Raw genomic sequence first — 14,018 nt, forward strand, 5'->3', positions numbered from 1 at the left:
TCTTTTCGCAGATGATTGTATACTTTTCTATAAATCCAATATGAAGGAGTGGAGATATGTAGAGCAGATGTTGGATAAATATGAATTTGCATTAGGACAAAGGTTAAATTTGCAAAAACTTCTATCTATTTTAGCTCAAACACTAGGTCATTAGTAAGAGACCAGATTGCTGAAGAAACAGGTTCACGAGTTAGTGGAGGTTTTAAGAAATATCTAGGATTACTTACAGTGGTTGGAAGATCAAAATATAATTCTTTCAGAGGGATTAAAGAAAGAGTTTGGGATAGAATCAATAATTGGAAGAACCAATTTCTTTCTCACATAGGTAAAGAGATCCTAATCAAAACTGTGATACAAGCAATCCCCACATATGCAATGAATGCTTTCAAGTTTCCAAAGACGTTATGTGAGGAACTCTCAACCCTAATGACAAGGTTTTGGTGGGGGGATACATGAATCAATACAGGAAAATTCAATGAAAGAAATGGAGTAAGACTAGTATTTCAATGAGTGAATGAGGGTTGGGATTCAGAGATATTGAAAGTTTTAATCAAGCAATGTTGGCAAAGTAGTTATAGAGATTGCTTATTAATCCTAACTCATTGGTTGCAAGATTATGAAGGAAAATTATTATAAACATGGTGATATTTTGAATTCCAAACTAGGTGGAGGTCCTTCACACATTTGGAGAAGTATATGGGGGTCGGGATTCCTGATTCAAGAGGGGATGAGGAGGAGGGTAGGGAATAGATCTAAGATAAAAATTTAGGGTGATAAGTGGCTACCCACACCTAGCACTTACAAGGTTCAATCTCCTGTGAAGGTTTTCACTCAGGAAACAATAGTAAATGAATTAATAGATAGAAATAAAGGTTGTTGGAATAGGAACAACCCATGATTAAGAGAGAGGTTTATGCATGTTTGGCATAACGCATTGGGCAAAACGCGTTTGGAGAAATACCATGAACTGAGTACCCTTCAAGTATCAAAGAACGTGTTTGGCAGTAGTCCAATGAAGCTGAAATGGTTTATGCATGAACTGAGCCAACTTGTTGACTGGGAAAGCAATGTCGGGCCAAGTAAGAGAGAGGTACTAGAGAGCTCCTATAACTCGGAGGTACTTGATCAGATCAGCAGGAGAAGATCCATCATGAAGCTGAAGAAGATCCTTGGTGGCAAGTGGACTCATTATTGCTTTGGCACCGTCCATCTTGGTGCAAGTAAGAAGATCACGAATATACTTTTGTTGGGATAGGAACAACCCATGTTTAATTGAAATCACTTCGACACAAAGAAAATAATTTAAGGGTCCAAGGTCCTTTAGAGAAAAACGATGACCAAGTTGCTGAACAATTTTAGAAATAGCAGTAGAATCATTGCTAGTGAATAAAAGATCATCCATGTATACTATAAAAAATAGTGTAACTCCGTCACAATTATAGATAAATAAAGATGAGTCAGATTTAGACTGCTGAAATCCCAATTGAAGAAGACAAGTGCTCAGTTCTTGATACCAAGCACGAGGTGCTTGTTTCAAGCCATACAAAGACTTCTTTAACCTGCAAACATTAGAAGGGAGATTACGATCAACAAAACCCGGAGGTTGAACCATGAAGATGTCCTCTTGAAGTCGGCCATGCATAAATGCATTATTAATGTCTAGCAGTCGAAGGGGCCAATTTTTCTGAACAGTAATGGAGAGGATAACTCTCAAATAGTCACTTGCTTCACAATAGGGTTGAGCATTTCATTATAATCACAACCATGCCATTGATGAAATCCTTTTGCTACCAACCTTGCTTTATAGCGAGAAATACTACCATCAAGATTTCATTTGATTCGAAAAATCCATTTGCATCCAACAAGTTTGATGGTTGAGCTTGGTGGAACAAACTCCCATGTGTCATATTTAACCAAAGCAGTGAACTCCTCTGACATAGCATGCCACCACTTGGGATCCTTTAAGGCCTGAGACACACATGTGGAGGAAGAGGATGTTTTATGGCTAGGTAAAGGTGTTTAGGTTTATGAATATTATTCATAGATCTAGTAGTCATGGTATGGGTATGGGTGGACTGGGTTGGAGCTGCAAGTGTGGCGGGTGGAGTTATTAAAAACCTGCTGAGATTGTGCAGGGGAAGAAGATGGTTGGGAAAATGGAGTTGAAACTACAAGAGCACTGTCTGTCACGATGGCATGAGAGAAGGGTATCAATCCAATGGAAGGCACTGCTGGTATGACAAGAACTTGTGTGTTAACACCTGAAACTGATAGAGAGGGCACAGAGACATGGGTAGAGGAAGAAAATAGAAAAATGCACTCATCAAAGACCACATGCCGAGACAACTAGATGCGAGATGTATCAAGATCGATACACTTATAGGCATTTTGTGAGCTCGAGTAACCTAAGAAGAGACAATGCGATGATTTTGGTTGTAGTTTACTAGTGGTATAAGGTTTTAGCCATGGGTAACATTGACAACTAAAAATTCGCAACTTCTTATAATCAGGTAGGTGACCAAATAAACACTCAAATGGACTCTTATTTTTTAAAATAGTGGTGGGCATACGATTTATTAAATAAACCGTTGTTTGAAATGCATAAGACCAATAAGGAAGACTCGCCTAACTTAATAGAGTTAGACCTGTTTCGACGATGTGATGATGTCGACGTTCACTGGTACCATTATGTTGAGGTGAATGAGGAGCGGTGGTTAGCCAACTAATGAAAGTAGACGAAAGATATTGTCGAAGAGCATGATATTATCCCCCCGCCCCCATTATTCGAGTATAAGTGTTTGATTTGAAAGCCAAATTGTTTTTCAAGTAGCCTTTTTAACTGACAGAAAATGCAGCGAACATCACTTTTTCGACGGATTAGAAACAACCAACAATATTTGGTAAAATGATCAACAAATAATGCATAAAACCGAAACTCATCAATTGAAGTGGAGGACGTAGGTCCCCAAAGATCTGTATGGATATATTCAAGAGGATGAGTACTAATAAGAGAAGTGGAAGAAAAAAGCAATTTATGGCTTTTATTGCGTTGACAAGTAGTACAAAGAGATGCTAAAGAGGTACGAGACACTATAACTGGAAGAGAAAATTTATGAATAACCAAATCAACAATTTTATTCAACAGATGCCCGGGTCGTCTATGCCAAGTATCAGATGTTGTTCTTTCACCAATTGGTGCTAAAATAGAGGACTTGGTAGCGGGAGAAGCCATCGGCATTGGATAGACACCATCTTGACATTTACAGCGACGAAGAGTTGCCCCCGTGCTCATCCTTCACAAGAAAATAAAATGGGTAAAACTCGAGATAAACATTATTAGAACGAGTGAACTTATTAACAGAGATCAAGTTTTTGTGAATATTAGGAACACAAAGAGTATTGGTTAAGGTAAGGTAAAGGGCTTCGAGGAAGAAGGAAGAGTCATAGAGCAAGCATGTGTGACTTGCAAACCTGAACCATCACCAATGACGACCTCATATGTGCCATCATACTCTGAGTGTACAGATAAATTAGCAAGATCAGAGGTAATATTGTGGGAAGCAGCTGAATCCACAAGCCACTTTTTGTTGTTGGACCCGCTAATAATGGCACAATTCACAGACTTCTCACAAGAAACCGAGCGACAGGTCTTGGCCGAGTGTCCCACTTTGTCACATAGTTGGCAAACAATGTGAGGCTTACCAGACCACTCTTTGCGACCATAGCAACCAGAGTTGGTGCGATTTGACCAAAGGAACCAATGCTGGAGCGTTGGTTGCAGTTGGACTTGGAAGCGGCAGTGCGGCGCTGAGTGGTGTTTGCAGTAGCAACTAGAGCTGAGTTAGAAGCCTCAATACGTTTCAAGTAGCTTTCATGACCAACCAACATGTCGTGAAGTTCTTCAAACGTAAGAGAAGTCTCACGTGCCCAAATAGGTGCTGCAATATCACAGAATTCAAGACTGAGGCCATTGAGGACATAAAGAGTGATGTCGTCCGTTGAGACGGGAGAGTCAATCACCGCAAGTTCATCAACAAGAACCTTGATGGCATGTAAATACTCCAAGACCGAACGGGACTCTCGTTGAATGAGAGTCAACTCCTCCTTAAGCTGGATAACTTGAGTACATGAACGATTGTCATACAATCGTTGCAACTTGGACCATGCATCACGAGCAGTGGAGGAAGCAACAATGAGTGGCATCATTGGTTCAGAGACAGATGCAAGGATGGCGTGAAGGATCATCTTATCTTGCCTGAACCAACGCCATAAGGCTGGATTAGGGATAGTTGTAGAAGAGGAGGTGCTAGTGGGGAGTGTTGGTGACAGACAAATAGTGGTACCGTCAAGATAGCCCTAGAGATCATAGCCAATGAGCAAAGATATCAGCTGAGCGCACCATGAAGGAAATTTGGAAGGGGTGAGCTTCAGAGGAAGCTGGGAGCCGGCATTGATGGCAACAAGATGAGCGTCACCACTGCTAGTAGGCTCAGAATTATTGACAATCATAGACTTAGGGGATGTGGCCATGAGGAAAAAAAAACTTGTTAGAGAACCATGCTCTAGATACCATATAGAAGATGCATAATGTTTTTCATTGATACGAAGATGTCCTATATATAAGGACTGTACAGAGCATTGCAGTTACAAATTCAAAATATACAACATTATCGAAAATCGAAGATAGCATAACAAGAAGCTCTTAAACTATCGGATAGCAGATTTACAAGAGATAAAATACAGTAGACTTAAGTCAAGAAAATCAAGATGGTTACACCTACATGATTTTCTTTATAATACATATCTTATTAAAGAGGTAGATTGTAGAAAGATAGAAATAGTTTATAGCTTACTTTGAGTAAGAAGGGGTCTGATGATATGCGGCCCAAGCAAGAATGCTTTTTTTTACTGTTAAAAGTGCCTACTACCTGGTAGTTCATAGCAAATTCACTGAGCATGCTTCAGAGACGGGGATGTACGGAGGAAGATTTCTTCAATATATGGGAGAAAATGGTGACAAGATTACAGAAGAATGAATTGGAGGAAGCGACATGTGTTTTCAGAAGGATTTGGTTAAGAAGAAACAAATATGTGTTTGAAGATAAGTTTGAAAGCCCTAGAGCTATTTTTAATGGTGCAAAGACTGATTTGGAAGAGTATCAGCAGGCACATCCGCACAAGCTTTATTAAGGGATCAAACATGTACATCTAATTCAGTTAACAAAACTATCAGATGACAAAAATCAAGTAATAATTTTTTTAAAGCAAATTGAGATGCAACTCTAGATAAGAGAAATTCGAAGATGGGGAAGCTAGAGTGGTTATCAGAAACTGGGAGAGAGATCTAATTGCAACTTTATGAATGCTTCAGATTTTTATTTCTCTTTCAGTAATAGCAGAAAGTAATGCTCTATGGAGAGCTATGGAGATTTGCTTGGAGACTGGTTTAAATCAAGTCATATTTGAAGGGAATGTTTTATCTATGATAAAGAATTTTCAAAGGCCTGAGGAGAACTGGTCATGGTATGGCCAACTTATTGAGGACATCAAAACAATTTTCAAATGCAGTGTAGATTGGAGGATTCAGTATACACCAAGAGAACTTAATAATGCTGCTCATCAAGTGGCTAAACTAGCATTGTTATGTGAAGATGAGACACTTTGGTTAGAAGAGGGTCTGGATTTGATTAAGTGATTGTATTCATCCTGAAAAGCATTGTAATGATTGATCTTTGTCTAATGAATGAAGAAAGAACTGATTTAAAAATTAATAATAAAATAAATGCATACCAAAGAGGATTATTGCTAAAAAAAAAAAAAAAAAAAAAACTTAGAGGTACCTAGATCAAAATAAATCATAGCATATGATCCGTATTTAATCCACCAAATATAATTAGAGTTGATTCTTTTAATATACTGGGCTCGATTCACAAATTCGTAGAATTTTGAATTTATTATTTTTATCTTTATAATTAAAATGTTTTGAATTTTAATATGATCGGAAAAAATCGTGTTCCTAACATGATTTGAATATTTATGAATATAATTGATCTTGATGTTTATAAAGTTCATCTATAAATAAATATAAGAAATTCATACTTCATGCAATTTTATTTTCCAGCATAATTAAATTAAAATAAATAACAAATGCATGTCTTCAACTATAAAATCCAATTCTTCGTACAATCTCCTTACCCAATTGTCAGCCTTTCACAATAAATTACGACCACAACACATTCTAGATTGAAATGCAAATGCAGCCATGAATGGTCGAAATTTGCCAAAGTACCTGGGCAGTCGGAAACATCCTGAAATTAGAGCGAAATGGAACTAGTGGTAGCGGAAAATATACACCATACTCACATCCTACTTTCATCATACTATCATGAGGTATTACTGTCCATCAATCTTTATATAAAGAGAAATATTTTAGCGACAAAGTGATTACACAAAAGTAATCCCACAAAATGATGTGGCTTGATGTGATTTGTCAGATTGTAAAATTATTTTTATTGAAAGTAGATCTGACAGATCACATGAAGCCACGTCAATTTGTTAGATTACTTTGTATAATCCCTTTGTAGCTGTAGCACTACTCTTATATAAATTTTTTAAAAAAATAAAGGATTATCTAATGATAATAAAAATATCACATTTTTACGTAATGAAATGAGAGTGTGGTGTATAGTATTAAGTAATAAAATGCATCCATCATTGTACAATTATGGAAAATTCTAGTCATTCTAATGACTTTTAAACATGGGTAGGAGTGCACACTCATAAGGTTGATAAACCACATATATCAAGAAAAAAAAAAAACAGAAATTTTTTTAAAAAATGTGGTAGTTTGGAGATGTAAAGCATAATTTTCTAGAAATTGAAATCAATTTTTTATGTGAATATGCATGTAATTTTTTTGGTTTTATGAGCCTTGACCCTCCCTTGCAATTGTTGTTATTAATTTGGCCTGTAAAATAACACTTGTGGCATTTTTAAGATTGATCTTGAGGGGCTCATCTTCCCTTGCACAAGACACTCCAAAGCCTTTTGTTTAAAGGAATGGGGAGATCCTCGTCATCGATTTAAGGTATTACAATAGTGATCTTAGTATTGTTATATGCTAATGTTTTTGAAAGGATTGATGAACATTTGCATAAGGATACACTATGTATATTTAGAGAACCGTTTATCACAATATGGGTGGTTTCTAGCCATAATACTTTGGGATCTAGAGATTCAGAACACCGGATATTAGTCGGTAAATTCATTGAGATGGTGACAATTACTGATTATATTGTTTTCATCGATTAAAAGACAATTATATTTCTTAGGTAGTAGCATTAAGACAGAACAGAACAGAACAGAACAGAAAAGAAAAGAAAAGAAAAGAAATTATTATGCAGGCTTTTGCAGTAAACTTAAAAGAGGACCCAATTCCATTTATATGCTTTCAACAAACAAAGACAAGGACAGACACACAAACAGACGAGCATTTTTAATGCTGTTATTACTAATTCTGCAAATGTACTTCAATTGCCTATGACAACAGAATACATCCCAGAACAACATAGAAAACGATTACAACAAGGAAACTGAAGGTACGACACTAGGACCTGCAGGAGAATTGAGTCCTCTACTTTGGTATATATATATGAGTGCTTCATATCTGGTTGTCCACCTCCCTTATGATTGGGACGAACCAATCTGGATCAAGTGGCTTTTCAAAGAACTCGTCAATTCCAGCTGCAAAAAAGTCCTGTTCATCTTTTTCAGTAATAAATGCAGTAAGACCTATAATCTTGCTGCGGGCACCCATGGCACGAATCTGCCTCACGGCCTTGAAATATAACATGGAAGAGCAAATTAGGCTAAAGCACCAATAAATAGAAAGTTTAAATGTGCATGAAGTAGCATGAAAAGTGTGAGGAATTACTTCTAACAAGTTAATAATGAAAGAAAAATTATATTTGCTGACTAATATAGATGATACACCCTTTATATCGCTAACATGACAGGATTTAATTTGCAAGATAATTTCGTTCTAAACATCCTGCAAATCAAATCTTGTCGTGTTAGCAATGCGGAAGTTGGATCCTCCACACTGGAATACTCGTAATGAAAACTCAGTGGATGGAGTTTGGTCCTTGTATTATTGTGATGAAATTGAAGAAGGTTATTTATACCTCAGGTCCACTCATGGTAGGCAGATACATGTCAATGAAAATAAGATTGAAGGTTGATCCAGAAGCAATGAGCTCTACTGCAGCCTCCCCTGTCTCCACAGCTACTGTTTCCACACCATAGGCACGTAGGTTTTCCCTCTCCAGTACTCGGCATAATTCTCCGTTGTCCACCACAAGTGCTGTCAGCTTGTTCTTCCAGGTCGCCTTGACAAACCTGTCGCTGCGCTTATTATTTCCCTCAAAACCTCCATTCCCCTGATTAACTGACTCAATTGTTGGTGCCATTCCTTAGATGCAATGAACAACTTCTGCACAATGAGGTGGGGAAAATGGGTGAGCTCTAATTTAGACAAAGGGGACACCAAGCAATTGCTTATATAAATTAAGTAAATTCAAAAGAGACATTATCCAAGAAACTTAGGAAAGTACTTGCAAAATTGAAAATACCACAATCTGCTCCTACACCTTTATTTCTTCCTCAACAAACTGAAAATCTTCATTTTACAGAAAAGTGATTGCAAAACATTCATAGGCAAATACAATTATAGTTATAAAACTTGCAGCTAATTAGTAGATTATGCCAAAGCCTTTTTGGGGCATGTCTTTCTTCTATTGATTTTATGGGAATATGTCAAGCCCCAAAAGCCACCCATGTATTGGATTTCAAATCTACCAATATTCTTTCCATCTGCAACTCGTGCCTAGCCCATATCCTAAAACTTAACCTCATATAAACTATTCTAGCTGTCCTAATTGGAGAGAGAAAACGTCGTCAAGAACTTCATGAAATAAAGGTATGAAAACAACTTTATGCCTGCATTTCAATGCTATGAGGATAAAACACTAAGCATTCGTAACTAGAAAGAGAGAACAAAATAAGTAACCAAGAGCTACACTATTATAAGGCTTTAGAAGGGAAATGCTAGGTACTATGGGGACTTACCACCAAACTTCTTAAAACTCGAAACTGATGATGATGCAAGTGCTTGTTAATCAGCTTATATAGATGAATCAGGGCTAACTTTTTCTGTGGCCTACCTTATCTGGTGGGCAAAATAAGTGCAGACATTGAAAGCAAAGAGCAGAAACCCGAGATACGCGGTAAAGTAGCCATGAAAGAGGATTCGATGAAATCCAATAGCCAGATTTCTTCTCTTACAAGGTAGCATTTGAGATTTTCTCGCATCTGTCCGTTTTAATTACATGACAACAAAAATAATTATGATCGGCACGTGGCGAGCATGCTAATTTTTTGTAGTTACCATTTTTATGTGTACCCTGCACAGCACCTCCTTTGAAAATTTCAATTTGTAAATATTTTCCATTCTGGATCAATTTGTTGCTCAATTAGCAACAATAACCATCATAATACACATAATCAAAAGTGTAATACTGCTTATTTTAACCTAAATAGTAGTTAAGAAATTGAAAATGAAATTCTCATGTCTCTTGGATCTCATTCCATATATTTGAGGGATCAACTGAAAGGTAAGATGTATATCCTATTTTAGAGTGACACAATGTATTCTCATCTCCAGTGCATATAGGCCAAGTGGTTACATATTCACATAGCTAGTAACTTGTTGGATGAAAGATTAAGAATTTCCAAGCTACCTTACACTGATTGGTGATATAAACCATGCATCTGGTTTATTGCTCAAGGTCAAAACAAATTTCAATGAAATTCCCTTCCCACCAAATTATCTTCAAACTATCATGCAAGTTCCGTGCCATAAATTTAACCTATTTTAGAACATTTTAAAAAACTAGCAAAACTTTACATTTCAGTTTTTCGGGTGCTTACATATGTAATACAGTCTCTAGTCTTAAGCTATTCTCCACTTTCACAATGAACACAAGTCAGTATATCATAACTTTGAAAATTGACTAAAAGGAATATCTAGCTAGACTGTTTAATATGGTAAGCTTAAGGCAACGGTATAAAAATCATCCTGCCTCATTTTTAGAACTTTTAGTTATGGGAAGATATTAACAAGCTTTCTACATGTGTTTATGTTGATTGTAATAAGAGTATCAAATCCACTGAAAGAAAGTGTCAACTCCACCCTGAACTGAATAAAAGATAATTTTCTGGTCGTTATAGCAAGAAATGTTGATCATAAAAAGAAGACAAAGTGATGAGACTCTTATTATACAGGAACTGAAAAGCAAATCTAATTTTTTCAAATTCAATTTTTGAAACAAGAAATTAAAGAAAAAGAATGAAGAAGATGGCATTCAAGTGGAAACAGAGATGTGTATCACAAAATCTAGTTAGCAAACAAGCAAAAGAAAATGCAAGATGAGATTCAAATTTGGATTAATTAAGGTTGCTTTCATTAAAAACCCTCCCACCAGTTTTCACCCCCACGATACCCTCCGAAAAAAAAGGATAACCGAAAATGCAACTTATAGAAAATGATAAAGCATGCCATTTTGTAAAATTACATACCAAAATTATAATTAGATTAGTAACATTCTTTTCCTTTGTAAACCAATCGGAGGAGTAACAAGGTAATCTTTTTCTCTCCCAAAAACTTCAAAAGAAAAGAAAATTACTTTCAACTAACAGTTTCTCAAAGTATTAACTAAAAGACTGAAATTATGAACTGCCAGTTTCATTTTCAAATATCGCCATCTACCTAGTAGTATCAAAATTAATGCACACAACTCAATATGTTGTGCTGACATCGCTTAAATTTTTTCAACACCATCTCTTGTTGCGGGAGAAAACTATATACAAAGCTTTGCAAGAAAACTTGTGTAAATAATTATAAACAAAAAGCATAAAAGGAAACTACAATTACTTTGGGAAAGTTGGTATACCTTATCTGTCCAAGTTGAAGAGTCCCAATAGGGGTCTTGGCAGTTGAGAGATAGAGGAATAAGAAGCATTGAGACCATTTGCTCAAGATTCGCCACTCCATCAGCTAAGCCATTTCCCTCCCTATAAACATGATGAATGAAAAAAGAGATATGAAAGCAAAGTTGTAAAATATCATCCCACAATGTATAATATCTCCAAGGTGGCGGAAAGATTTGTGGGTAATCCAGTTTACCACCATCACTGAATCTAATTCCACATATAGGCCCTGAATATTGAGTTGAAATTGTGATTAAAATGCACAGAACTTATTGCCCTTTAAAGCTTCCTAAAAAATCAACTTAAACTGTAGAAATCGATGGCGTGAATTTAGTTTCACTTCACACGATATTAATTTTGTTGTTCTTTTGTTGTTCCTTTATTATTGAGATAACTAGAGTCTACACCTTATCAAATCAAATTGCCGCCTCATGGATAATTGGCAGAGCTTAAATTTGCTTAACTGGTATCCTAATTTGAAAGTATCTTTAAATAACCACTTTCCAAGCTCCAAAGCCACTCTCGTTTAAGTGCGATAGAAATTGTAACATGCCAGCAGCCCGTGTCGCATAAATGGTCCATAAACCATTTTCAGGGTAATTCTCTTCCACTAAAAACACAATCAAGCCCCAGTTTCAATCTTGTCTCTACAAACTAAGTCGATATCTACACACCCCAAAACTCTTCCAGACAGAGGATTACCAATATGGATAGATGATATACGTTTTGCAAGTTTTTTGGAGACTGACTCTGTATAAGGGTAGCAAACAGACAACGATAGAGGGTGTTAATGACGTGATCCGCACTCCTGCTCACGACATTCACGGACTTGAACCAGAGAAACCATGTGAAGGCTCGGGGTATAGGGTACCTCCGATGCCTAGGTTATGACGCTTATCTCAAGAAGGAGAATGATTTAGAAGTTGCCAAGGAAGCGTGCATCCCTTCCATGTATATAGACTATAGAGGCTTAGAGCAAGTAATAGTGGAGTAACGGGTCCAGTTCGATCAGTTTTGAATATTTTTTATAACTGAATTGGTATATATTAGTTTTGAAAATTTAAGAACCGATTACTATCAAAATTAGAACTTTCAATTTTTTAAAGTTTCAATCCATCTGATTTTTTTGGTTTTACAGATAAACAAAATCATACTCCAATAAAATTTTAGCAAGTGATTGATCCATATCTCACATTTTATATTATATTAATGTTATATTAATTTTATATTATAAAATTTAAATTTAAATATTATATCAAAATTCAAATGTTAAATTAAAAATTATAAGATTAATTTATGTTATATCATAATCAAATATTATATTAAGAATTATAAGATTAATTTTATGTTATATCAAATGTTATATTAGTTTCTTGTTAAAAGATTAATACACATGAATAATAACATTTTAAAATTTGATGTTATATTAATTAGCAATTTAGCATACAATATATAAAAAACCTATAAAATATTTTTTATATAATATAAAAAATTAAAAAATAATATATACGTACCAGTTCGGTTCGATTCGAACCGGTGTTCTAAAAACTAAGACAAGACCAGTTTTGTTAAATAATAGGAACCAGTACTAGACTAAACCAGCTCAAAACTGAACCAAATCCATTGGTTCGGTCTGGTTCACCGATTTTATTTCTTTTTTTTATTTTTATTTTTTTATTTACAGTCCTAGCTAGTACTAAAGTGATAGGGCTTGTCTAACGGATTGCCATTCTGATCCTTACTAGGTAGCAGACTGTTAGTGTTTTGAACTTGACTCTGAGTTAGGAGAGGTTTCTATCTTTAGCAAGTAATTAGGACCTTCGTCTTGTTGATAATGGTTTATAAACCTTATTGTTTGGTTATTGGCAACGATCAGTTCAAAGTTCTATCTTCCCATATTTGCTAGTTACAACAAGGGCTTCTCACTAGGTGGACCGGTGATTCTGGGCCCTTGGGTATTAAAGCATGGGGGCTTGGCCCATATTGGTTAGGGTGATATTTGTCCCTCTATAGGGATTGGGTTAGAATGCAGTTCTACAAAGCAAAATGTCAGCTCTCAGATAGGTATTGTGCTTGGGATCCTCCTCCTATTATAAGTAGGTGCCTTTGGTTGAGAAGATGCAAATTAAGAATGGTGGGGGCTTAAAAGAAGACAAAGGGAACAATTTGCTTCAAGGAAATGATGTTTTTGGCAAGAAGTGCTATAATTATAATAAGATTTTATAAGAATAAATCCATAAAGTGAAGTGATTTCATATGATACATTAAATTTACCTTACAATAAAAGTAAATTTGCAATCTAACGCACAACATCAAGTCACGCTAGTTTGTAAATTTACTTTTATAAAATTTCTTTATGGTTAAAACATTTATCTTATTTATAAGGTGAACAAAATCAATTTTGTTAACTCACATGGACTTGTATGTTAAGGTGAGGATCCCGAGTATTAAAATTTAAAGTGTTGTGTTGAAATGCACCTGGTGGTGGGGTGCATGGTTGGGACTTGGGAATGTTAATGGGTAGTTTTTAACCTTTTTTGTCTGGCTTTCTCACACTATTATGGAAGAGGAGTGCTACATCCACACAAAAATTACACAAAAATAATCTCACAAACTGACGTGACTTCATCTGATCTATTATATCTACTTTATAATAAAAATAACATTACAATCTAACAAATCACATTAAACCACATCAGTTTGTGAAATTATTTTTATGTAATTTTTTTGTGGTTAAAGTATTTTCCTTATACAAAGGGAGATGACTCAATGACACAAGCTACAACTCTTTTGGATGGAATGAAGTTGTGTGTACAACAACATTTTGGTGGACATTTGAGGTTGAATCTCATTCAAAGGAAGTAATATTTATGGGACCAAGTTATTTTGCTTACTCAGTCATGTATTCTTTCATTTAGAACGCAAGGAATTTATTAGGTATAGTAGTTCTGATGGGTTGAATTACTGTGTCC

General features: G+C 35.6%; 1 protein-coding gene across 1 annotated transcript; it reads right to left on the reverse strand.

Annotated features, from left to right (window-relative positions):
* Positions 1–7,405: 7,405 nt before the first annotated feature.
* LOC109006012 (two-component response regulator 24-like) lies at positions 7,406–9,211 on the reverse strand. The gene is made up of 3 exons (XM_018985148.2): positions 9,127–9,211; positions 8,184–8,491; positions 7,406–7,837 (listed from the first exon to the last, which is right to left on the reverse strand). The coding sequence occupies exons 2-3, from the start codon at positions 8,466–8,468 to the stop codon at positions 7,661–7,663; spliced, it is 462 nt and encodes a 153-aa protein (XP_018840693.1). The 5' UTR covers positions 8,469–8,491; positions 9,127–9,211; the 3' UTR covers positions 7,406–7,660.
* Positions 9,212–14,018: the final 4,807 nt, after the last annotated feature.

Source organism: Juglans regia, chromosome 1, assembly GCF_001411555.2.
Source record: "Juglans regia cultivar Chandler chromosome 1, Walnut 2.0, whole genome shotgun sequence".
In the NCBI taxonomy this organism is placed as follows: domain Eukaryota; kingdom Viridiplantae; phylum Streptophyta; class Magnoliopsida; order Fagales; family Juglandaceae; genus Juglans; species Juglans regia.

Excerpts from the sequence above, each read along its gene's own strand:
- LOC109006012 (XM_018985148.2), bottom strand. The coding sequence starts at position 8,468 with ATGGCACCAACAATTGAGTCAGTTAATCAGGGGAATGGAGGTTTTGAG. Across the intron at positions 7,838-8,183 it reads CTACCATGAGTGGACCTGAG|GCCGTGAGGCAGATTCGTGC; the intron begins GTATAAATAACC and ends TTATATTTCAAG.